Below are 22,793 nucleotides of genomic sequence, written 5' to 3' on the forward strand. Positions count from 1 at the left end.
CTTGTCCTATCTTGGCATTTACATAGTTGGAAGAAAGAGTGGATGCAAATATATATGATAGCAATCAGCCATGGGAAAGGGCAGGCACGACATCCGTGCCCTGCGGGAAGCCTGTTAAAGAAGAGAAGCAGCTCTGGAACCAGATGCCTCCACCTTGCCACCCCTTTCTCTTGTGAACTGGCAATGAGGTCTGTCAGCTGCCCCGTGTAACCAAGGTCGTCTGGTGGGGGCGATGTCACTGGCACTAGCGGGGCTCCGTCTTTTGGAGCCTCTGTCTGCAGGAGGCTGTTTTCTCATGCCAGCCCCTACTTTCCAAACCCCGGAGCCTCAAAAATGCACAGGAAGTCCCTTCACAGCAGGCACTTTCCAGATCCCCATGTAGGGCGGCCGCACCCAGATTCCAAAGAGAGCTTTGCAGACCCACCTCCCAAGCGTTCCTGCCTCCTCCTGACTTTGAGCCCTGGAGCTGTCAGGCAGGGATGAGTCTGCATCTGTGCGTGACATCATGGGTCCTGGAGGAGAGGTAGGTTCCTCCTTCCTCCCAAGTACATTTCTGCAGCTGCCCTAGTTTGACCTGTGAAAGCAGACAGAAGTAGGGGAGTCGGCCCCTGTGCTCTGAGCAGGGCCACCTCTGCCAGGGCAGCTTTGGCACCCATGAGTCTTCCAAAGGCTTCTGAGCTTCCTCTCAACACAGCCCCATCCTGGCTGTCCTGCTGAATTGCCTCATGTCCTCTCTGCCCTGTAGCTCAGCTGACCTTTCAACCTCCCCAGCACAGCCCATCGGCTTGGCCTCTCTCTGGGACTCTGGGACATGTGTCCTTGGCGGCTCCTGGACCACAGTTCTCCTGCCTCTCTGTGTTAGAGTTCCTCAGAGAAAAAGAACCAACAGATGAATAGACAGACGGGTAGATAGACAGATGATATAAATCAATGGATCTCGATTTGTCTACATATATCTGTATATCTAGATCCATCGATCCATCCATCCATCTGCAGAGAGATTTATTTTAAGGAATTAGTCCACATGATTGTGGGGGCTGGCAAATCTGAAGTCTGCAGGGCAGGAGGCAGGCTGCAGACCTGGGGAGAGTTGACACTGAGCCCAAACAGGGCATATTTAAATCAAATGCAGTTAACCCTTCAAGCAGTGCTGGGCTCACCCATCCCTGTCTGCCTAGTTTGCATTCCTGTGGTTCCTCTGAGGTCTGTCTGTTCTCCATGTCTGGTCCCCCAACGCTCCACCCTCTTCCCTGACAACGTGCTGATTTCTCTCCTTCCCCAATGGAGGTCACTTGACGGATGGGAGAAGCCACGGGTTTGTGAGGCAGGCAGATCCGGGTTCCAATCTAGCAGCACTGTTCCTAGTTGGTAAGATGTCCCTTCAGCCCTGAGCCTCGGGCCCCACTGTGAGATGGTGACGTCCCGCCTCTCGTCCGTGTGAAGCCCCTGAGAGCAGATGCTTCATTGGCTTCAACGTCCGTTTCTCTCTTGTGACTGAGTGCTGCCTCCTCCCTCACAGGGAGCCCCCCAGCCCTGAACATGGATTGGAAGACTCAGTGTCAGTGTGTCAGTCAGGGTCTCCCAAGAAACAGAGCCAGTGGGATGTGTATTTATAGAGGGAGGTTGTGGGGAATGAAAGTCGGAAATCCACAGGGGAGGCCGGCAGGCTGGAAAATGAGGAGAGTTGACATTGCAGTCTGTAATCTGAAGGCAGAATTCCTTCCTCCTCGGGGGACCTTGGTCTTTTCGCTTAGGGCCTTCAGCTGATTGGATGAGGCCCACCGTCACTAGGGAGGGTGACCAGTTTGACTCAGAGGCTACAGATTTAAATGTTCAGCATGTCTAAAAAGCACCCGCACAGCAACATCTACACCAAACAACTGGTCTCCATGGCCTAGCCAAGTTGTCACATAAAATTATCCTCACACCCTTCCGCAAGGCTCACCTCAGATGTCACTGGTTTTAATGACTGGCATTAGTTGAGTATTTACTACATACCAGGTACTGTGTTAAGGGCTTTCTTTGGCTTGTTTACTTTAATCCTCATAACAGCTGTGTGAAGTAGGTTCTATTTTGAGCCTCAGTTTGTAGATAAGAGCTCTTAGGTTGAGAGAGTTTAAGTAACTAGCCCAAGGCTGCACGGTGAGGTGTGAGGCTGGGGTTTGAAGCCAGGCAGTCCCAGTGTGGAGCCCACTGCTTTAGCCGCACACAGTCCGGCTGCCTCTTCCAGAATCCCCAAGAAGCTCCACCCCCTTCCCTGAGCCTGGCTGGGGCTTGCAGGTCTTTGAGGCATTTGCCCTCCTCCACCCCCTTTTCCCCCTTTCCCTGCTCGTTGGGAGCAGGTTTGTTGAGTGTAACTGAGGTGTAGACTTGCCTGTGGCCAGGTACCTCTGACTCCACCTCGCGTCCAGCAGGAAGAAGACCGGCCAGCTCTCTGTTGTGTCCCTGACCTGACAGCTGGGTCATGCTGCCTGGCCACCCTCCCTGGCTGGGCACTGGTGGAGCCGCACTCCTGCAGATGGCACCGTGACCACGGGCTCAGCTGATGAGGCATCAGGAGGAAGACCAGGTCTGGGCCGGAGGCAAGTCTGATGAGGCTGGCCCCCCACACTGCAGAGCCCCCCGGCCGCAGCACAGGCAATTAACACAACTTCCACCTTCTCAGGATAACGAAGCAGCCCAGGAATGAGATTTTATGCTGTCCTGGCAACACTGCCTGGGGCCTTTGGAATTACCATTCTGTCCCCAACCTCCCTGAATCTCAGGAACCATTGATCTCTGCCCTGCCCAGCCCAGGGCTGTGTTTGCTTGCTGCCCTGGGCACCAGTATGCTGGCCCTGTCCCCTGATTCTTGGAGGACGGGCTGCCTGGCCTTGGCCCTGCTGCCGGCGAGCTGGAGGCCCGTCCCGTCCTAGGGTTGTGGCAGGAGCAGCTACCACTGCACCCCTGTCCCCACTGACGGACAGGATGACACTACAGGCCTCAACTTGCCTCCTTCCTGTAGTGGGTTGAATAGTGTCCTCCAACTCCTGACCACTTGTCCCTGTGAATGTGACCTTATTTGGAAAAGGGGTCTTTGGAGATGTCATTACCTTGAGATCATGAGATTGTCTTGGATTGCCTGTGTGGGCCCTAAATTCAGTGACAGAGGTCCTTGTGAGAGTGAGGCAGAAGGAGATCAAGATCCTGAGACAGAGGGGCCCTGTGAAGATGGAGGCAGAGATTGGAGCCATGCAGCTCCCACCCCAAGGAACGCTGGGAGTCCCCAGAAGCTGGATGAGACAAGGAAGGGTCCTTCCGGAGAGCCTGCAGAGGGAGCACGGCCCTGAGGCAGCACCTTGATCTTGGACTTCTTGCCTCCAGAGCTGTGAGGGAATTGAATTTCTATTAAGTCATTGACTTGTACTAATTTATGACAGCAGCCCTCAGAAACTAACACCTCCCCCAGTCATGGATGTGGGGCCCTGCCATGGCCTCAGTGCTTGACCCCTGCCAGCCTGGTGCCTGTATGTACCAGGGACCCAAGACAAATGAGCAGACCCAAACAGGGTGCAACTGGAGTAAACTGAACGCTCTGATTTAGAAGATGGCATCTGGGGACTCCTCTGAGCTCAGCTCCTTCCTGGAGTATTTGTTTGCTAAACCTTGCTTCCCCTGAAGGGTGGTTGAGGATGGAATGAGATAATAAATGGAAAATGCCCGACACAGAGCAAGTAACCATAACTGGTACTTACTACTATCAGGGTGGAGCAGAGAGAATATTAAGTGAGGACGCCTGGGAATCTAGACCCGCTTGTGCACTGGAATGGCTCTGGGACCTTCAGGACTTGCCCCCATCCTGGTTTTTGCCACTGTGTGAGAGGCCAAGAGTGTCCTGTTCCATGACCAGCCAGCACTATGGTGAGAATCAAAGGAGGAGTGTAGGTACAAGCCTCTTGCAAACCATACAGTATTGCATAAACCCAACATGTTTGTATTATGATTTATGTGGTGTTTACCTGTGTCCCGATGCACTTATACCCTATGTCTTTAACGACATTAGAATTTTTTTTCATTGACGTATAGTTGATTTACAATGTTGTGTTAGTTTCCAGTGTACAGCATAGTGATTCAGTTATACATGTATATATTCTTTTTCATTATAGGTTATTATAATCTATTAAATATAGTCCCCTGTGTTATACAGTGGGACCTTGTTATTTGTTTTATAAATATTAACTTGTATCTGCTAATCCCAGACTCCTAATTTATCCTTCTCCCATCCCCTTTTCTCTCTGGCAACTATGTTTGTTTTCTATGTTTGTGAATCTGTTTCTGTTTTGTAAATAAGTTTGTGTCATTGTTTTTAGATTTCACTTGTAAGTGATATCATATGATATTTGTCTTTCCCTGACTTCTGTCACTTTGTATGATAATCTCCAGGTCCACCCATGTTGCTGCAAATGGCATTATTTTATTCTTTTTTAAGGCTGAGTAGTATTCCATAATATATATGTATATATATATACACACACACACACACACACACACACACACACCACAGCTTCTTTATCCAGTCATCTGTTGATGGACATTCAAGTTGCTTCCATGTCTTGGCTACAGTAAATAGTGCTGCTATGAATATTGAGGTGCATGTATCTTTTTGAATTAGAGAGTTTTTTTCTGGATACATGCCCGCACGTGGGATTGCTGGATCATTTGCATACCCCATATCTTTGAATGTACCTTTGTGTAACTCAAGAAGGGAGGAAAAGGTGGTATCCAAGCTTTTAATGTTTCCAGGATTTAAAAGGTGCTTAAAGACACTTGGTTCTCAAACGGGCAGAATCCAACTGCAGATACATTTTCTCTGTTCAACAGACCCAGATTTTGCATCTGGGTTCTAGCTGTCCTCCATCCTTTTATGATCACCAGCTGGCTTCCAGCAGCAGCTGTGGAGGGGAGGGTGATAGTCGAGACAGAAGCCCCTGGCTCAGGAGCCCTGCTGCCCCAGTACCAGATCTTGCTGCACCCATCTCTGCCTTTCAGGTGTTGAGAGCCTTAGAGGAGCGAGCCACTCACCTAGTTTTAAATTGCATTCTGCTAAATAACAGAAGCAGTCCAAATTGCTAGGGGAACACTGAGAGGGTCAGCTTGTTGGTCACGGAGAAGTGGGTGAAAGTTCACCACTTTCCTTGGGGCCATTCCTGTGATGAACCCCATCTCAGGAACTCCATATGCCTGTCTCTCAGTAGTCTTGCCAGGAAGGGCACAAAAGGGGCAGGTGTACAGGGTGAGGGGGAAAGAACCAGAAAAAGGACCAAAGGGAGAAGAAAATTTTAAATAGGTTTGGTGATTTTTTTCCACTTGCCTGTTTATAGGCTTATTATTATTATTATTATTATTATTATTATTATTATTATTATTATTATTATTTGTAGTAAAATACACATAAAAAATCTACCGTCCGTATTAGTTTGCTAGGGCTGCCACAACAAAGTGCCACAAACTGGGCAGCTTAAACAGCAGAGATTTATTCTCCCAAAGTTCAGGGAGCTCGAAATTCAAGATCAAGATGTCAGGTGGACTGGTTTCTTCTGCGTTTCTCTCCTTGGCTTGTAGACGGCTGTCTTCTCCTTGTGTTTCTACACATCATCTTCCTCTGCACATGGAAGTGTCCAGATTTCCTTCTTATAAGGACACCAGTCACATCGGATTTAGGGCCACCTTCATGACCTCATTTTAACACAATCACCCCTTTAAAGAATGTCTCTCCAAATGCAGTCACATTCTAAGATATGGGGGATTGAGACTTCGACATATAAATTTTGAGGGGACACAGTTCAGTCCGTAACACTGCAGACCCGTAACTAAGACTAAGAAGACCCGTAACTAACCATTACTGAGAGTGGGAAGGTCTGGATAGAAGCCAGGGCATCCAGACCCACTGGCTCCCCCTTCCAGGAGAGCTGTCTCATGGTTGCATCTAAGAGAGTATGTGGATGTTGCCCAAATTATGACACTATTCCCAGAAAACTGCAAATATATAGCCACCAAGAGCAACAAGAATCTTAGCACCAAAGGCTACCGTGAGTGTCATAAGAGTTGGTGGTTAGTTGAGAGCACACTTTGGAAATATCTTGGAGTCTTCTCTAGGGCTCTGCTGCTCACTGCACATGAGAGAGCTTATCTCACCCAAGCAGTCCTACCACATTACTTGAATGCTGAGTTCTTATCACAGCTCGTGTAAGGACCTTGCCATGGAGCATCACGGATCATCGGAACACGATGCATGAATGGGCACAGCAGAGAGAGCCAGAAAAGACCGCTGGTTGTGTATAGCCTGGACTCAACACCTTCTCGGTGTGTATTGTGGGTGGTGGTGGAGACTTTCTCCTGGAGTTTTTCTGTGTTTGAAAAAAATTATTTATTGGCATTGCAGTTATACTTATCTGACTCACACACTTCCTGTTTGAGGAGTGTTAATGAGAATTCGATACCATCATGTGCCTAAATACACATACATCATTGTAGCAGGTATACAGGGTTCTATCACAGTGGATACAGATGGATGCAGATTTATCATGCAAGTGACTGTCACAGGAGGGCTCCAGGGTAAAAGTTAGCAGCATTCCAACAGGACTGAAACTATCCCTGATGATGGTTTGCTAATGGAAGTTTGGATGCTGAATGCTGAGACTTCCAGCCTCTTCCCTTCTCAGCCGAGTGGCAAACGGGCTGGAAAAATCTTCTCTGGAAAACCTGACTAATCTAAGGAAAAACACCTGGACATACTGACATGGGTGGGAGAATATTCTAAAGCAATACATGATCATAAGAATCACCTGCGGAGGTTTGAAATCCCCTCCTATCCCCCTCCCCATCTCCAAAAGTTTACTCAGAATTTCTGAGGGTAGGGTCAGGCCTTTAGTGTCCACAAGCTTCCCAACGGATTGCAGCATATGGCTGGGGGCTGGGAACCACTGTGGTTGACAAGCCCCAGCTTTTTATTGATGCCTCTGAACCATGAGTAGACCCCAAAGGCTGACCAGACATGTAAGAGCCTCTAACTTGAAAAAGGCAAGAACAACTAGAAAAAAATGGAGATGATGCAACAGGATATTTTAAAAAAATCTGTCTTCAGAGAGGTGAGAAGTTACTACATTGGTGAAATGAGAAAAAGGTGAGATTAAAAAATTCAGAAGGCAGAAAAATTATTTGATATTAAAACATAACAGCAGAATTATTATTATTGTGCCAAGTTGTTGAAGAGAAAACAGGATAGAAAGAAAGTCTCAATAAAAGATGAAACAGTAAAGTTGAGGAAATCTCCCAGAATGTTGGGCAAAAAAATGAAAGAGAAAAGAGAAAGTCATAGACGTGGAGAATAGAAATAAGAAAATGAGAGGAACAGTTCAAGAGGTCAGGCATCCAATAATAGGTTTTTGAGAAAGAGCACAGGGAAAACAAAAGAGAGAAATCATCAAAGAAACAATCCCAGAAAACTTCCTGGAAGTGACAAACTTGAGTCTCCAGGGGGAAAGGGACCAGCAGACACCCAACACAATGGGTGAATGCAGTGGACCGCCACCAAGATCCAGCCTGGTGAAGTTTCAGAGCTACAGAGAGACCTGCCAGAGGGAAAACAGGTTTCATACTGAGGCCCAAGAGCCAGAATGGCACCACTGCTGGAAGCCGTAAGATGCTTGGCAACTCTACAGCTGTTGGCAAAGTGCTTTATTTCTCTTGGCTCAAGCTTCTTGTCTGTAAAGTGCGCATGATAAGGTGTGACTGGAGTCCCCTCAGGCCTCTCTAGAGCCTTTTTTGAACAAGAGTGACCTGATTCCTCCTCTTTCTCACCCACATGAGGTAGCGCAGATCTCTGTCCTCCTGTGGTGTCCTTGGGGGTCCCCAGAAGCTGTCAGCTCTCACTAAAGATTTCTTCTGACCCTTGTGTCTGTGCTGTTAGAGGGCAATGCTAGTTGTACCCTGACTTGCAGAGTTTGTGATGAAACTGTCTGTATGAGTTTTCTGGGGCTACCATAACACATGACCACAAACTTGGTGGCTTCAGGCAACAGAAATTTATTCTCTCACACTTCTGGAGGCCGTAAGTCAGCAATCAAGGTGCTGGCAGGGCCAGGATCACTCTGAAGGCCCTGGGGAAGACCATTCCTGTCTCTTACAGCTTTCGGTGGCTCCTGGCAATGCTCAGTGTTCCTTGGCTTGTAGGTGCCTTTCTCCAATCTCTTTGTCTGTCTTTCCATGGCCTCTTCTCCATGTCTCTGCATCCTCTCCTCTTTATTTGGGGGGGGGCGGGAGGCAATTGGGTTTATATTTATTTGCTAAACAGAGGTACTGGGGATTGAACCCAGGACCTTGTGCATGCTAAGTACATGCTCTACCCTTGAGGTATTCCCCTCCCCCCTCCTTAAAAGTGTTCGCACCATAATCCAGTATGACCTCATCTAACTAATTATCTCTGCTAAAACCCTGTTTCCAAATAAGGTCAGATTTTTCAGGTTCCAAGTGGGCATGAATTTGGGTACACTCTTCAATTCACTGCACAGTTCTTATGCCGTTTTGCTTATACCTACTCCAAAGTTCCTCACCATTACTCACAGGATGGGGTGGGATCAACAGTCCAGCAGGACTGTTGACAAATATAGTGACAGACACCACGCTTTATTCAGAATCCCCCATCCTCTCTCTCAACCAAGCTCTTGCTGGTCAACCAACTAGCTCCTCCTTACTTCAAAATGTGGTTGCTTCCAAGATTGGTCCTCCCTGGACCCATGGGGTCATAAATATGTCCATCACCTCTTTTAGCTTTAGGTTCAAGCCAGAGCCTCTACTTTAAATATAGGCAGAAAGAGCTATAAACTCATAAGCATTACATTAAAATGTTACCTATTCTGCTTATTAAAAGTAACCGAGAGCTCAGCTATTGCACTTACATCCTATTTCTTTTAATTCCCATCTGCTTCATTCAGTGAAGTGTTATTGGGCTCTGTGCCAGGCCCAGCAGGATATAGTCCCTATAAATGACTAGACTGAAGACTCCTGGATTTTAGAGGAAACTGCAAGGGATTTTGGTGATCTTCTCTAATCAGTCGTTGGTTTTGCCCGGACAGCTGATTCTCTGCCAGCATGAAAGCAGCTGCCAGAGACTTGTGACCAACCAACAGGATGGAGGAAATTGATGGTGGAAAAAAAGTATGTGGCTAGATTCCTACCCTCCTGACTTTCCTCAGTTGAAAGAAAAAAGTACTCAAAGCTTGTAATCAAAGCTTGGAACACATGATTGGATAAGAGCAGGGAATCTCATCTTCCAGGGGTTCTCCAAGAGGGTTGCCTATCTGACAACCAAAAATAATTTGGAGCTGTGTCCACATGGAGGCAGTCGCAGTTGTCAAAGCCAATCATAGTTGTCACCTGGGTGACTTCTAATAGCTCAGAGCTGAGGCCCTCACCGATCAGGTGAACATGGACGGCAGCATGAGGCCGGCAAGGCTTTCCAAAAACTTTTGTAGAGATTGTACAGACACATTCTGATTCACACGGTGTCTGGGTGGAAGGTTGACACACATCACACGTGGAGAGAAAGCCGGCAGATCTATCAGCAACCTGAGTTGAATGGTTGGAGAAAGCATCTTTCTTGTATCTGCTGGGTATCAGGCACCTTTATGCTTTCTAGGGGTGGAGAAGAAGGGACCCAGGACCCTCCAGTGACTCCCCTCCACGTCTTGGAATTATGGGAATGTAGTTAAACTACTTTGTAGAGCTCTCTCTTGTGCAATCTGTCACCAAGCCTAATTAAATTTCATGTTCATTTTCTTTCTTTCTTTCCTTCTTTTTAACCATTGTAACAAAATTTTATTGGCAATCATCAAATACAGTGTTCAGATTTCCCTGGTTGTCTCATAAAATATTATAGTTGATTTGTTTGAATCTAGATCCTTTTACCTCAATAAAAAATAAATCTGTCCTTAAAAAACTGAAAATAGACTTACCCTGTCATCCAGCAATCCTACTTCTGGGCAAATATCTGGAGGAAAATCTAATTTGAAAAGATACATGCACCCCAATGTTCATTGCAGCACTATTTACAATAGCCAAGACATGGAAGCACCCTAAATGTGCATGGACAGATGACTAGATAAAGAAGTTGTGGTAGGGGGAGGGTATAGCTCAGTGTTAGAATGCATGCCTAGCATGCTTGAGGTCCTGGGTTCAATACCCAGTACCTCCACCAAAAGTAATAAATAAATAGATAAACATAATTACCTCCCCCAAAGTTAAAATAAGAATAAAATTAAAAAAATAAAGAGCAGAAGTTTTTTTTTTAAAAAAAGAAGAAGCTGTAGTATATTTATACAATGGAATACTACTCAGCCATAAAAAAGAAAGAAATAATGCCATTTGCAGCAACACGGATGGACCTGGAGATCATTGTACTAAGTGAAGTAAGCTAGAATGAGAAAGAAAAATACCATATGGTATTACTTATATGTGGAATCTTAAAAAAAAAAAAAGGACATAAATGAGCTTATTTACAAAACAGAACAGACTCACATACAGAAAACAAACTTATGGTTACCAGGGGGGAAAGGGAGTGGGGAAGGATAAATTGGGAGTTTGGGATTTGCAGATATACACCACTATAAGTTAAAACAGATAAAACAACAAGGTCCTACTGAGTAGCACAGGGAACTATATTCAATACCTTGTAATGGCATATAATGAAAAAGAATATGAAAAGGAATATATATATATATATATATATATATATATATATATATATATATATATTTATATGAATCACTATGCTGTACACCAGAAATTAACACAACGTTGTAAATCGACTATACTTCCATAGAAAAAAATCTTTTAAAAAAAAGTAGACATGAGAGGTACCTCAACAAATCACAACAAATAGGCTTCATTTGGATGTTGATTCCACTTTCTTAACCCATCCCCTTCCATGGCATCTTTCCCAGCTCCTATAAGCCCCGTAAGGACAGAGATGGTGTATCATTGTACACCCAGGGCCTAATGCACAGTGCCAGGCACATCGCCCCCAGTCCCAAGGGTTTCTGGAAGACTCATGCCCTTACCAGGAGATAGAGAATGCTCTGGAAGTTTATAGGTTTCAGTGGCAGGGAATGCTGCCCAACTGCTTCCGGAAGACATACAAAAGAGAAGGAGAGAGATGGGTATGATTATTCCCCGAGTCAAAAATCTGACATGACTAATTTATTTATAACGTCAAAGTCACCAGAAATGGTGGGTGGGCTGAAATGGTTTGTTGGGGGGAAGAAAAGCACAGACAGGCAATTTTTCAGTTGATTGAAGGAAATCAGGAATGAGGAGTGTGGGGTTGCATGAATTAGGGTTAGGTGTACTGTGAACCCTGTCTCCAAGGACTTCCTGTCCAGTTAGGTTGGTCATCATATGAGACAGGGGGATAGTAAAAGGGCCACCTGGAAGCTCAGAGAGGGTGGTGCCTGGCTGTTCAGAGATTCGTGGCCACAGGAGTCCAATCTGGTTTTGAATCTGAACTATGTCCCTAGCCCATTGTCTGACTTTGGGCATACCACTCTCCCACCCTCAGTTTCACATCTCTAAAATAGGGACAATAATGTCTACCTCAGTGGGTTGTGGTAAGGACCAAAAAGGTCACAAGTGAAAGTGTCCAGTGGTTTCTGGCACTTACGACACATTCAGTCAACAGAGAAGTTACCTCTTTTTATCTTAGTAGCTTGTAGCGGGCACTCAACTCTTCTGAACCTCATTTCTTTCTTTTTCCTTTTCCTTTTTTTAATTGAAGTATACTCAATTCACAATGTTGTGTTACTTTCTGGTGTACAGCATAGTGATTCAGTTATATGTATATATATTCTTTTTCAGTATAGGTTATTCAGGCTACTGAATATAGTTCCCTGTGCTCTACAGTAGGACCCTGTTGTTTATCTATGTTGTATATAGTAGCTTGTCTGAACCTCAATTTCTTCATCTGTAAATATGGAGTATGAGAGAGTGCCTGGCACTTAGTCCAAGTTCAAGAAAGGTTGGTTTTTAACTTTTTTTACTTTTATTTTGAAATAATTTCAAAGCTGTAAAATACAGTAGAGAGTTCCCCTATCCCCTACACCGAAGCTTCCCCTAGGGCTAACATCATACCTAATCATAGTACCATGATCAAAACCAGGAAATTAACATCTCACAATGTAACGCCATGAACTAAACTGCAGACCTTATTTTTCTGTTGCAGGTTTCAAATCAGGATCCTGTGTTCCATTTAGTTGTTGTATCCCTTAGTTTTCTGCGATTTGTGATAGCTTCTCAGTCTTTTTTTGTTTTTCATGACCTTGACACTTTGGATGAGTACTGGTCAATTACTGGGAAGAAATATTTCTCAATTCAAGTTTGATGTTTTCTCATGATTAGACTGAGGTTATACACTTTTTGCAGAAATACCACAGCAAAGATACTGTGTTACTTTTTTCTTTTTCCTTTATTGTGATAAAATACACATAAAATTTCCATTTAAACCATTTAAAAGCATACAATTCAGTAGTATTCAGTACTCTCACAGTGTTGTGTAACCAGCACCTCCATCTAGTTCTGGAACATTCCATCACCCCCCAAAGAAACCCCTTACTCATTAGCACTCACTTATTCCCATTACCTCCAGCCTCTGGCAATTTCTAATCTGCTTTCTGTCTCTATGGCTTGCCTCTTCTGGACATTTCATATAAAAAGAATCATACAATATGTAGTCTTTCCTGTTTTTTTTTTTCCACTTAGCATCGTGTTTCAAGGCTCCTCCAGCGTTGCAGAATGAAATAGCACGGCACTCCTTTTTATGGCTGAGTAATATTCTGCAATATGGACAGCCCACATTTTACTATTTTCTAATTCAACACTGAAACCTGGGGGTGGGGAAGGAGGGAGCAGACCCCCATGACTGGCAAGAGGTACTGCAAAGTATGGGGAGGAGAAGGGTCAGGACTGGTGCACTGGAGAGTACAGAACTGTACTTATACGTGGCAGACAATGCCTACGGAGTCCCCTCCTAGGACTGTCCCAGGAGTAGCAGACTCCTTTGAAAACCTCATTTGTGAAAAGGGAAACACAGTTGTTCAGGAGGAGGGTGAAACGACCCAAGGATGGAAAGGGAAACTCTCCCTGGGGCTGGAGGAGCTGGTTCTCAGTGGCACTAGCTTTCTAGGGCCAACCACGGCCCCCTGGAGGCCTGCCCGGCTGGGTCAGCAGAGGCTGGGGCTGGGACCGCACTGCGGAGGTGGCCCTGGAACAAGCTCAAGGAGGGGCCAGTGTCCTGGGTGACACTTGCTCATTGCTTATGAAGAAAGGGGAGCCTCCCTTTAGGCAAATACAATAGTTGCAAACTTTTATTTATAAACAAAGTGCACCGAGGGGAAGGCAAACATTTTCATGTCCCAAACGTCACACTCCAGTTGCTCCTTAACTAGCAGATGCCCTTAGGTTTCCCCGAGCGGGTCTGGGGTCGAGCAGCAGGGAATGGTGGTCCCTCAGCTCTCTCTGTGCCGGTAGCCCCCGCATCCCCGGAAAGCCCGCAGCCCCTCAGCCCCCTCAGGCCCGCAGTGCTTGCAGCCTGCTGCTTGGGCGCGGCACGGCCCCGGGCAGAGGGCGGAGTGGAGGGTGGAGGGCGGGGCCTCAGCGCGCAGCCCGCCCCCGTCCCGCAGCCCGGCCGTCCCGGCGCGCGCACCGTGCGCGCGCCCGGAGCCCGGCGGCGGCGTGCGCGTGCGGCGCGTGCGCGCTGCGGCGGGGCGAGGGGCGGCGCGGGCGCGAGTCTGTCAGTGACAGCGGGAGGGGGAGGGGGCCGGAGATGGTGGCGGCGGCGGCGGCTCTTCCGACATGAGGCAGCGGCAGCGCGGGGCTCGGCGGCGGCCGCGGCCGCGGCGGCATCTCTAGCTCGGGAGGCCGCCCCGGGCGTGGGCGGGCGTCCCGGGTCGGCGTCGCGGGAGCGGACTCTGCGGCAGCGCCGCGCACGGGCAGCCGGCTGAGGGGCCCGCGCCCGCCGCGCCCTGCGCTCGGCGCCTGACGGCTCCGGGGCCCGGGGCATCCTCGCCCGCTGGGTCGGCCCCGGAGGCCGGGAGGGGCGGCGCGGCCGGGTCAGGCTCCGCTAGACGGGCCGCGCCGACGGGGGCGGCCACAGCGCCGCGGGCTCCGCAAACTCGCACCGGGCGCCGGGCCTCGCCGCTCGCCCGCCGCCGCCGCCCGCGGGGCCGCCGAGCTCGAGGGCGCGGAGTGCGGGGCGGGGGCCGGGGGTCCGGCCACCGGCCTTGACGCGGCGGAGGCGCCGCTCTCTGCGCAGCATGAGGGGCCCGCCGCCGCCGCCGGGAGAGCTGTGTTTGCGAGAGCGGCCCGCGGCGTGAGAGGGCTCGGCTGGACTTTCCTCGGAGCCGGCGGCGGAGCAGGCGAGTGCGCCCCGAGGAAACGCACCGGGGGCTCGGGCGGCGCTGGACGGGCTCGGGGGCGGCCACCGCTCCGGACCCCCGGGTGTTCCAGGTCTGGCCCCAGTGTCTGCGGTCAGCCTCGGGGCGCGGGGAACGACGGTAGAGTGGCGCTCAGACATTACCCACAGTTGTTGTGAGCATATGGTGCCTTCCCCAGTAGACCGCCGGGGCCCCTGCTTAGGGAATCGGTAGAGCTCGTGGCCTTCAGGTGTTCTTACTTGTGTGGGAACGGATCCCAGTGTAACTGGTCGTCTCGCTGACAGGTCCCGGTGACCCCGGCCAGCCGGGGAGGGTTCCGAGCGCTCGGCAACATGGCTTCCCCGCCCCACCAGCAGCTGCTGCAGCACCACAGCACCGAGGTGAGTTGTGACTCCAGCGGAGACAGCAACAGCGTGAGGGTCAAAATCAACCCCAAGCAACTGTCCTCCAACAGCCACCCCAAACATTGCAAGTACAGCATCTCCTCCAGCTGTAGCAGCTCCGGGGACTCAGGAGGGATCCCCAGGAGAATGGGAGCCGGAGGCCGCCTGCGCAGGCAGAAGAAGCTGCCCCAGCTGTTCGAGAGGGCCTCCAGCCGGTGGTGGGACCCCAAGTTTGACTCTGTGAACCTGGAGGAGGCTTGCATGGAGCGCTGCTTCCCGCAAACCCAGCGTCGCTTCCGGTATGCGCTGTTCTACATCGGCTTCGCCTGCCTTCTCTGGAGCATCTATTTTGGGGTATATATGAGATCCAAATTGATTGTCATGGTAGCCCCTGCTCTGTGCTTCCTCGTGGTGTGTGTGGGCTTTTTTCTGTTTACCTTCACCAAGCTGTATGCCCGGCATTATGTGTGGACCTCGCTGGTTCTCACTCTCCTGGTGTTTGCCCTGACCCTGGCTGCCCAGTTTCAGGTCTTGACGCCTCTCTCAGGACGAGTTGACAGCTCCAATCATACTCCTGCAGCCAAGTCGGCAGACACTTGCTTATCTCAAGTGGGGAGCTTTTCCATGTGCATTGAAGTGCTCTTTTTGCTCTACACCGTCATGCACTTACCTTTGTATTTGAGCTTGATTTTGGGAGTGGCCTATTCTGTTCTTTTTGAGACCTTTGGGTATCATTTCCGAGACGAAGACTGCTTCCCCTGGCCTGGAGCGGGGGCCCCACAGTGGGAGCTGCTGAGCCGAGCCCTACTCCATGTCTGTGTTCACGCCATCGGGATCCACCTGTTCATCATGTCACAGGTGAGATCCAGGAGCACCTTCCTCAAGGTGGGACAGTCCATCATGCACGGGAAGGATCTGGAAGTGGAAAAAGCCCTGAAAGAGAGGATGATTCATTCTGTGATGCCAAGAATTATAGCTGATGACTTGATGAAACAGGGGGACGAGGAGAGCGAGAATTCTGTTAAAAGGCACGCCACCTCCAGCCCCAAGAACAGGAAGAAAAAGTCTTCCATACAGAAAGCCCCCATTGCGTTCCGCCCGTTTAAGATGCAGCAGATCGAAGAAGTCAGTATTTTATTCGCAGATATCGTGGGCTTCACCAAGATGAGTGCCAACAAGTCCGCCCATGCCCTGGTGGGTCTCCTCAACGATCTGTTTGGCCGCTTCGACCAGTTGTGTGAGGAGACCAAATGTGAGAAAATCAGTACCCTGGGAGACTGCTACTACTGTGTGGCTGGGTGTCCAGAACCCCGGGCCGACCATGCCTACTGCTGCATCGAAATGGGCTTGGGCATGATAAGAGCCATCGAGCAGTTCTGCCAGGAGAAGAAAGAGATGGTGAACATGCGTGTTGGGGTTCACACGGGGACCGTCTTGTGTGGCATCTTGGGCATGAGGAGGTTTAAATTTGATGTGTGGTCCAATGATGTAAACCTGGCCAATCTCATGGAGCAGCTGGGAGTGGCTGGCAAGGTTCACATTTCCGAGGCCACTGCAAAATACCTAGATGACCGGTACGAAATGGAAGATGGGAAAGTTACTGAGCGTCTCGGCCAGAGTGTGGTTGCTGACCAGTTGAAAGGTATGTGCATATCTTTGCCTCGTCATCTCCCTCCCCAGTCCTGTTTGTGTTGGAAAAACAAAACAGTCTCTTTCCAGTGTCAGTATCTGGAGGCAGATCGGTTGTCTCGGACACCTTACCACGGGGGCACCCGAGGGCCAGTGGGACTTTTCCTCCACTGAGTCAGATATCACAGACCTGTTCACACCGTGACAGTGCTGACCTAGATGAGACCTTTAGAAGAAAGGAGAACTTTGAGAAGGTGTATCCTGCCAGTCGGCTCTTAACGTTTCTAATATTCTGGGGGCAGGTCTGATGAATGTAAGGGGATCGGAGCCTGTCAGTAGTTAAAACTTCGAAGCACCATAAGAAATTGCCTTTGCAGTCCATTTGGTCACCCTTGAGCCCCACTGAAACATTGTTTTCTATGCCTTTTCCCCAAAATGTGAAGAATAAAACCTTTCTCCTCTCTAGGCCTCACTTTGCTGGGATAAGGAAGTCGGCTCAGCCCCGCAGGACTCTTGAGAATTAGATTGAATTAGGTACTCTAAGTGCACACTGCCTTTCCCCTCGATCTCTTTTTAAAAAATGTTTGCATTTTCAGCTTTCATTTATTTAATGATGCTTTCTTATCATGGTCTTTGTCTTACCTGATAGACCTCAGCATTTTAAAATTTTGAACTTCTTAAAGGATGAGGCAGTTTGAAAGTGAAAAATGTCCCCAGAACAGTGTTTAGACCCCCTTACCCCCATCCCCTAAGATTTGTGTCTGGCCCCTTGTCCCTGTCTTAAGCTCCTTACTGCTATTCTTGATGTTTACACTGAGCTTCTCCTTTTGTTTTATTTTTTATTTTCACATAGGACCAAAAATCTGAGGTCTGGGAAGTAATGTCTAAGTAAGTGGGACCAAAAGTTATGAATTCTAAATAACTAACATCTTCTCCCTTTCCTTTTTTAAAAAGCATTATATTTTACTAAAATCTTCCACATTGAGGGAAACACCTTTTTTGGAAGTGTGTAGAGAATAACATTGATTTTTAAAAAGTCAACATTTTTAAAGCTGTATTGTGTTCTGTGGTGCCCCCACACTGCGTAATCACACAATGAAAAGCTCCAGGGAAGGGAATCGTCAGAAAGAGAAGTAACGGCTTGAATCAGAGATGGAAAAGTGAGGGTATAAATCAGCCACGGTAAGTGGTTGAGTTTGAGGGCCTCTGTGGGCTGTCAGCCTGGACACAGTCCTGTATGTTCAGTTGATACTTTCTCTCCTTGTGATCAGTTCCCCATGTCATTTACTTACTTCTTACCTGGTAATAACAAATTTATCCTTCTCCTGATTTTTCTTTGTTTTATTAATTTTGCTAGTAGTTGAAGAATTTACTAATAGTTGAAGATTTTGCAGGTATAGGAGAAAAATATTTTCACCTGCTAGTTTCCTCTCTGTAGAGTGCTTTCAGTGCTACGTTGATGAGATCAGGAACTATACTTTGCAGTTCACTTGAGAGATTCTGCCGTGACACGCGTCTTCCTCTGTAGGAGGGTGGCTCCTGCCCTGGAGTCTGAAGGTTCCAGGGGAATGGGGTGCAGATCTAATCCCTGCTCGACATTTTGGCATCTTTAGGATCTGGGTGTTGTAGGCTCTGTCCTCAGGGATTATGGGATAGATTCCAGAGAATGGAACTGGGCTGTACTATATTAGATTAAGTGTGACAATGATAGCGATTTTGTAAGTGGTACTTTGAACAGTATATTACTTGAATTTCAAAAATAAAAACAGATGGAATCATTAAGCATGTCTGGAATTTGCCAAGTCTTTGACTCTTTGGCAATACCCATTTTTGTTAATTTCTGTGTAATTTTATTTTCAACCTGTATATCAAAGGTCTCAAAGGTACTGACCAAAAAATGCTGGAATAGGTTTGCTGATTTTTTTTAACTCACATACTGTAAATTTAGTAAGTTAACTTTTTCTTTAAATTTATGTACACTATATATTTATAAGGAAAAGTCTTCAGAGATAGGGAAAGACAGAAGGCTTAGCTAAACCAGTGATTTTTTTTTTATGGTATTCTCTCCTTTAACAGTTTCCCTGAGGTGATGATTTTTGCTTTATTCAGCTCATTTTGAAAACCTCTGTGGATGGGACTCTAGTAATAGAGGATGTCTCCACAACTTCCTGACCTTTTTTGAAATTGTACAGTTCAGTTTTCCTGACACTGTACAAATATGCTAAATTGAGATGATAGCACAGTTTTTGAAGACCCTTTTCATACAGAGGGGTTCAGGTTGTATACGTAAGATTCCTTTCAGCCCTTCTCTGGGTTTGTGGCAGACGTTTTCTCTGTGCACTGTTGGGTATTAGCTTTTCCTCTCATCTGCTTTTCTGATAAGGGGTGAAAAATACCCAGTCGAGGACTCTGTAGAAAGGGACGTTGTACAGTAGCCTGAGGATTCCAGAACTCGCCTGGCAGTGTGAAAGGAAGCTGCTCTTCTGATTTGTCTTAACAGACTTTGTGGAAAGTGGATTTTATTTCTGCACGTTCACTCACTCCCCAGACATCTTTGTTGTGCTCTGATGGGGCCTGGCCATGTGGATGCGCAGGTGAAGTCGTGAAGGTTCCTGACCTGGGTGAGCTCAGGGTCGCTGAGGTCATTGAGTAGAGAGTCAGGAATGCTGTAGAGAGGTGCATGTCCCTGAGGGGGATCTTGAGATCGAGCAGTGGCTCTCCAGGGAGATAGAACATTCAGTGCAGTGATGAAAGCGTGGGCAAAGGCTTGGGGTTACGTTTCTTGGTGGGCTGGGCAGTTTAAGTAGTTCACCAGGACACGGAGGGCTGTGGTCACACAGGGAAGAGTTTGGATTCGATCCTGTAGGTAAGGGGGAGCCACTGATGGACTTTTAAGCAGGCAGCTTAGGTGATGTGATTAGCAGTTTTAGAAAGTTTCCTCTTTAAGTTCTAGGGAACGTGGGTTGGAAGGGTATGAGACTGGAGATTAGTGAGCTGTTTCAGGAAATCCAGGCAGGGGTGATGGTGGCCTGGACCAAGGTAACAACAGTGGCGGTGGGGAAGATGGGACAGATGTGAGCAATGGTAAGATCAACTGGATTGGACATATAGCCAGATCTAAGCAGATGACTGGGGGAGGGGCTTGATTGAACAGGAGATGGCTTTGCAGGTTTCTGGAATTGACCTGGGGACACAGTTTGGAGTCAGGGGTGAGTGAGAGGCCTTTGAAGTGTCTATGGTGTGAGTGGAAAATGCAGGATCAACTTGTAGAATACAAAATAGGCCAGGAACCCTTGGCTTGTTTGTTCATTCATTCAACAAATAATTTATTTTGTGTTGGGCACATTTCTAGGAGCTGGAGATGTAACGGTGAACAAAACAGACAATTTCTGCCCTCATGGTGCTTCTGTTCTAATGAGAGAGTTAGACAGTAAACAAAATATAGAGTTTGTTTTGTGTTATGTTCTAAGGAGAAAACAAAGCAGGACGGAGGATGTGGAATGTGTGTGTGTTTGAAATTTTAGATAAGGTGGCCAGCCAGTCACTGAGAGAGAAGGTTGAAAGAATTGTCAGCATAGGACTAGGATTTTGGAAGTGATCGGAAAAGTGAGGGGCAATTATCATTAAAGACTAGGGAGGAATAGCCTGATTTGAGTGATAGGAAGAGGGTCCTTCTGCACCATTTGGGATGAACTACCAGGCCAGGAGGGTACTGGCTGTTCTGTTCTTGCCTTGGGCTACAAGCAAAAAAGGTGAGGGCTTTTGTCTAGAATGTTGATTTTTCCTTTCATAGGTAGAGTCACAGGGGAAGTTAAACTCTTGGAAAATACCTACAGACATCTAATTTTCCCCTCTTAAATACCAGGAAGATAAAACAAAGGTGCTTAGCTACCCCAAATCCACACCAGCACTCCTGTGTTTGTGAAAGGGAGTATTGGGGGCTGTCACATTGTCAGCTGCAGAAGCAAAACAAGACTTTCCCCCCAAACCAGGCTTTTCGGCTTGCAGAGCAGCTCAGGGCAAGCTCTGTTTGTGTGCATTGGGAGAGAGGGTCACCAGCTGGCCACCTCAGTGACTGAGCGCTTCACCATGTGCTGAGAGGTGGCACTTGGAAGAGTCCCTGTCTAGCCCCTGTCTTGGACCACTCCTCAAACACAGTGGATGGAGACACTCGGCTGTTCATCCTTGGCCAGCAGCTGTCCCAAACTGGAAGTCTGGGCTCCCTGGTTCCCTGCCAGCTGCCAGCTAGGAGCCCTGACTGAGTACTAGTTTGGGGTGCAGTTTGCTTGTTCAGGTGCACCCCTGGCTTCACCCGGCAGCTTGGATAGCTTGTCCCCCGCTAAGCTTGTCACCTTTGCCACTGTTTGCTTGCCCATAGCTGACCGCTCAGTGTCCCCTCTTAAGTCATGTTGAAGAGAACTTCCACGCTCACCTGCATTCTTGAGCGGACTTTCTTGTGCATGTTGAAACAGCCTCTCGGATAGCAAGGGGCAGAGATAAGATGAGGCAGAAAATTTGGCCTGACATCTGGGATGGGAGATGACAAACAGCTGTGGAGTCGGTGCTCAGGCAGCCCCTGATGACAGTTTATTCAGGCTCCTTCAGAACAAATTATACAGCTTCCAGAAGGAGCACACAGCTGTTAATTCTGAGGACCAGCTTTTGAGTTGAATCGGCCTTTGGCAAAGAAAGTTAGGATATGGTTTGCTGAATTGCTGGTGGAATGAAGAAGGAAGGAGGGTGATCTTTTCAGGTAGAACAACTAAGAAGGGGAAAAAATTAAAAACAAGCAAATAGAATAAAGAAATTTCAGGGGTTCTTGTCTACCCGCCAGCCTGGTTCAGATAACAACTATGTTTCTGCCTACTGATCAGTGTTGCCTGTATACTTTGCTATGGAGTAACAATCCTTTTTTTTTTTTTTTTAATTTAAATTAAAAAAATTTTTTTTATTTTGGGTGTAGGTAATTTATTTTTTTAGAGGAGGTGCTGGGGATTGAACCCAGGACCTCATGCACGCTAAGCATGCCTTCTACCATTTGAGCTATACCCTCCCCCCGGAAATAATAATCCTAAAAAAAAAAAAGAACACATTGAATTTTCTGTCATGTGTGCACATGTGCCTAAATTTTTATCTTTCTTGGTGATTTCAGTCTTGGTATTTCGATATTGTAAGAGTATGTATGGTCATTAATCACGAGATCCTGCAGGTCTGCTGTCCTGCTTGTAGTAGGGAGCCCCTGATACCACATAGTTCTTCATCCATGTGGCTCTTGGCATCATCATCTGTACTTTGCACATGAGACACCTAAAGACCTCTTTCCCAGTAGGAATTAGCATCCTTGGAGGGAATTTTATAACGAGGTGAGAGTTTTTTAAACAGGCTGGCCAGGGCTACTGCAGACAGACAGGTAGACCGGGGCCGGGGTGGCCTTCCCCTAGGGAGGCTGGAGAAGCCGTGACAGTTTGCTCACCAGGCCAACCGGTGGCTTAACTTGGGTCAGCTTTGGCGAAGGAAACTGTACTTTGTAAAAATTGCTTGCTCTTATAAATCAGTTTTTTTATTATTTTCGCCAGCATTTGCTTATGCTGTACTTGTAAGAAAATGCCCAGCGTGTTCTGCTGAAGCAAGGGGAGAGGCTCATTCCCTCAGAATAGGCCAGAAGGTCAAGCCTTCAGAGGCTGGTGGTGGTGGTGACGGCTCTGACCCCGAGGGTGGGAGCAGGGGACAAGAACAGACTTGAGAAGAGGGTAGAATTCCAGGGCTGGGATGATCAGGAACAGCTCTGACTGGCTTCTGAGCCTTTGCACAAGCCAGTGGTTCTCGAACTTCTTGGCCTTCGGACCCTGTACATCCCTAGAAATTACTGGGGAAACTAAAGAGCTTTTGTTCATGTACGTTATCTACTTATATTTACTGTATTAGAAATGGGAAAAACAGTTGAGACATTTAAAGAAATCTTTTCTTAATTCATTTCAAAATAACAATAGACCTGTTGTGCCCATCACTGTTAATATAAATAACATATTTTTATAAAAATAACTACTTAAAAAAATAACTCTTGATAAGCAAAGAAATTTGGTGGGAAGAGTAGCATGTTTTACATTTCTGCACATCTCTTTTATGTCTGGATTAATCAAAAACTGCTGGATTTTCAAAAATTGTGGTAAAATACATGTAACAAAATTTTTACCATATTAACCATTTTTAAGTCTGTCAGCTAGATTTTCTTCACTGCTTTGGTATTCAGTCTGTTGCAGTATGTTGAAGAATGTGTAGAAAATCTAGCTCTACAGAGATAATATAGTTGGAAAGTAGA

The 22,793-nt window shown here is 47.4% G+C and overlaps 1 protein-coding gene across 2 annotated transcripts in view; it reads left to right on the top strand.

The window, feature by feature from the left end:
* Window positions 1-13,832: 13,832 nt before the first annotated feature.
* ADCY9 (adenylate cyclase 9) overlaps window positions 13,833-22,793 on the top strand; it is a 109,401-nt gene continuing 100,440 nt past the window's right edge. The window contains exons 1-2 of one of the 2 annotated variants that reach the window (XM_074346398.1): window positions 13,833-14,535; window positions 14,747-16,487. In XM_074346398.1, coding sequence (XP_074202499.1) covers window positions 14,795-16,487 — 1,693 coding nt within the window. In that variant the 5' untranslated portion in view covers window positions 13,833-14,535; window positions 14,747-14,794. The remainder of the gene's footprint in view (window positions 14,536-14,746; window positions 16,488-22,793) is intronic. The other variant, XM_074346397.1, reaches the window with a different exon arrangement.

The sequence above is a fragment of the Camelus bactrianus genome, chromosome 18 (genome assembly GCF_048773025.1).
Source record: "Camelus bactrianus isolate YW-2024 breed Bactrian camel chromosome 18, ASM4877302v1, whole genome shotgun sequence".
In the NCBI taxonomy this organism is placed as follows: domain Eukaryota; kingdom Metazoa; phylum Chordata; class Mammalia; order Artiodactyla; family Camelidae; genus Camelus; species Camelus bactrianus.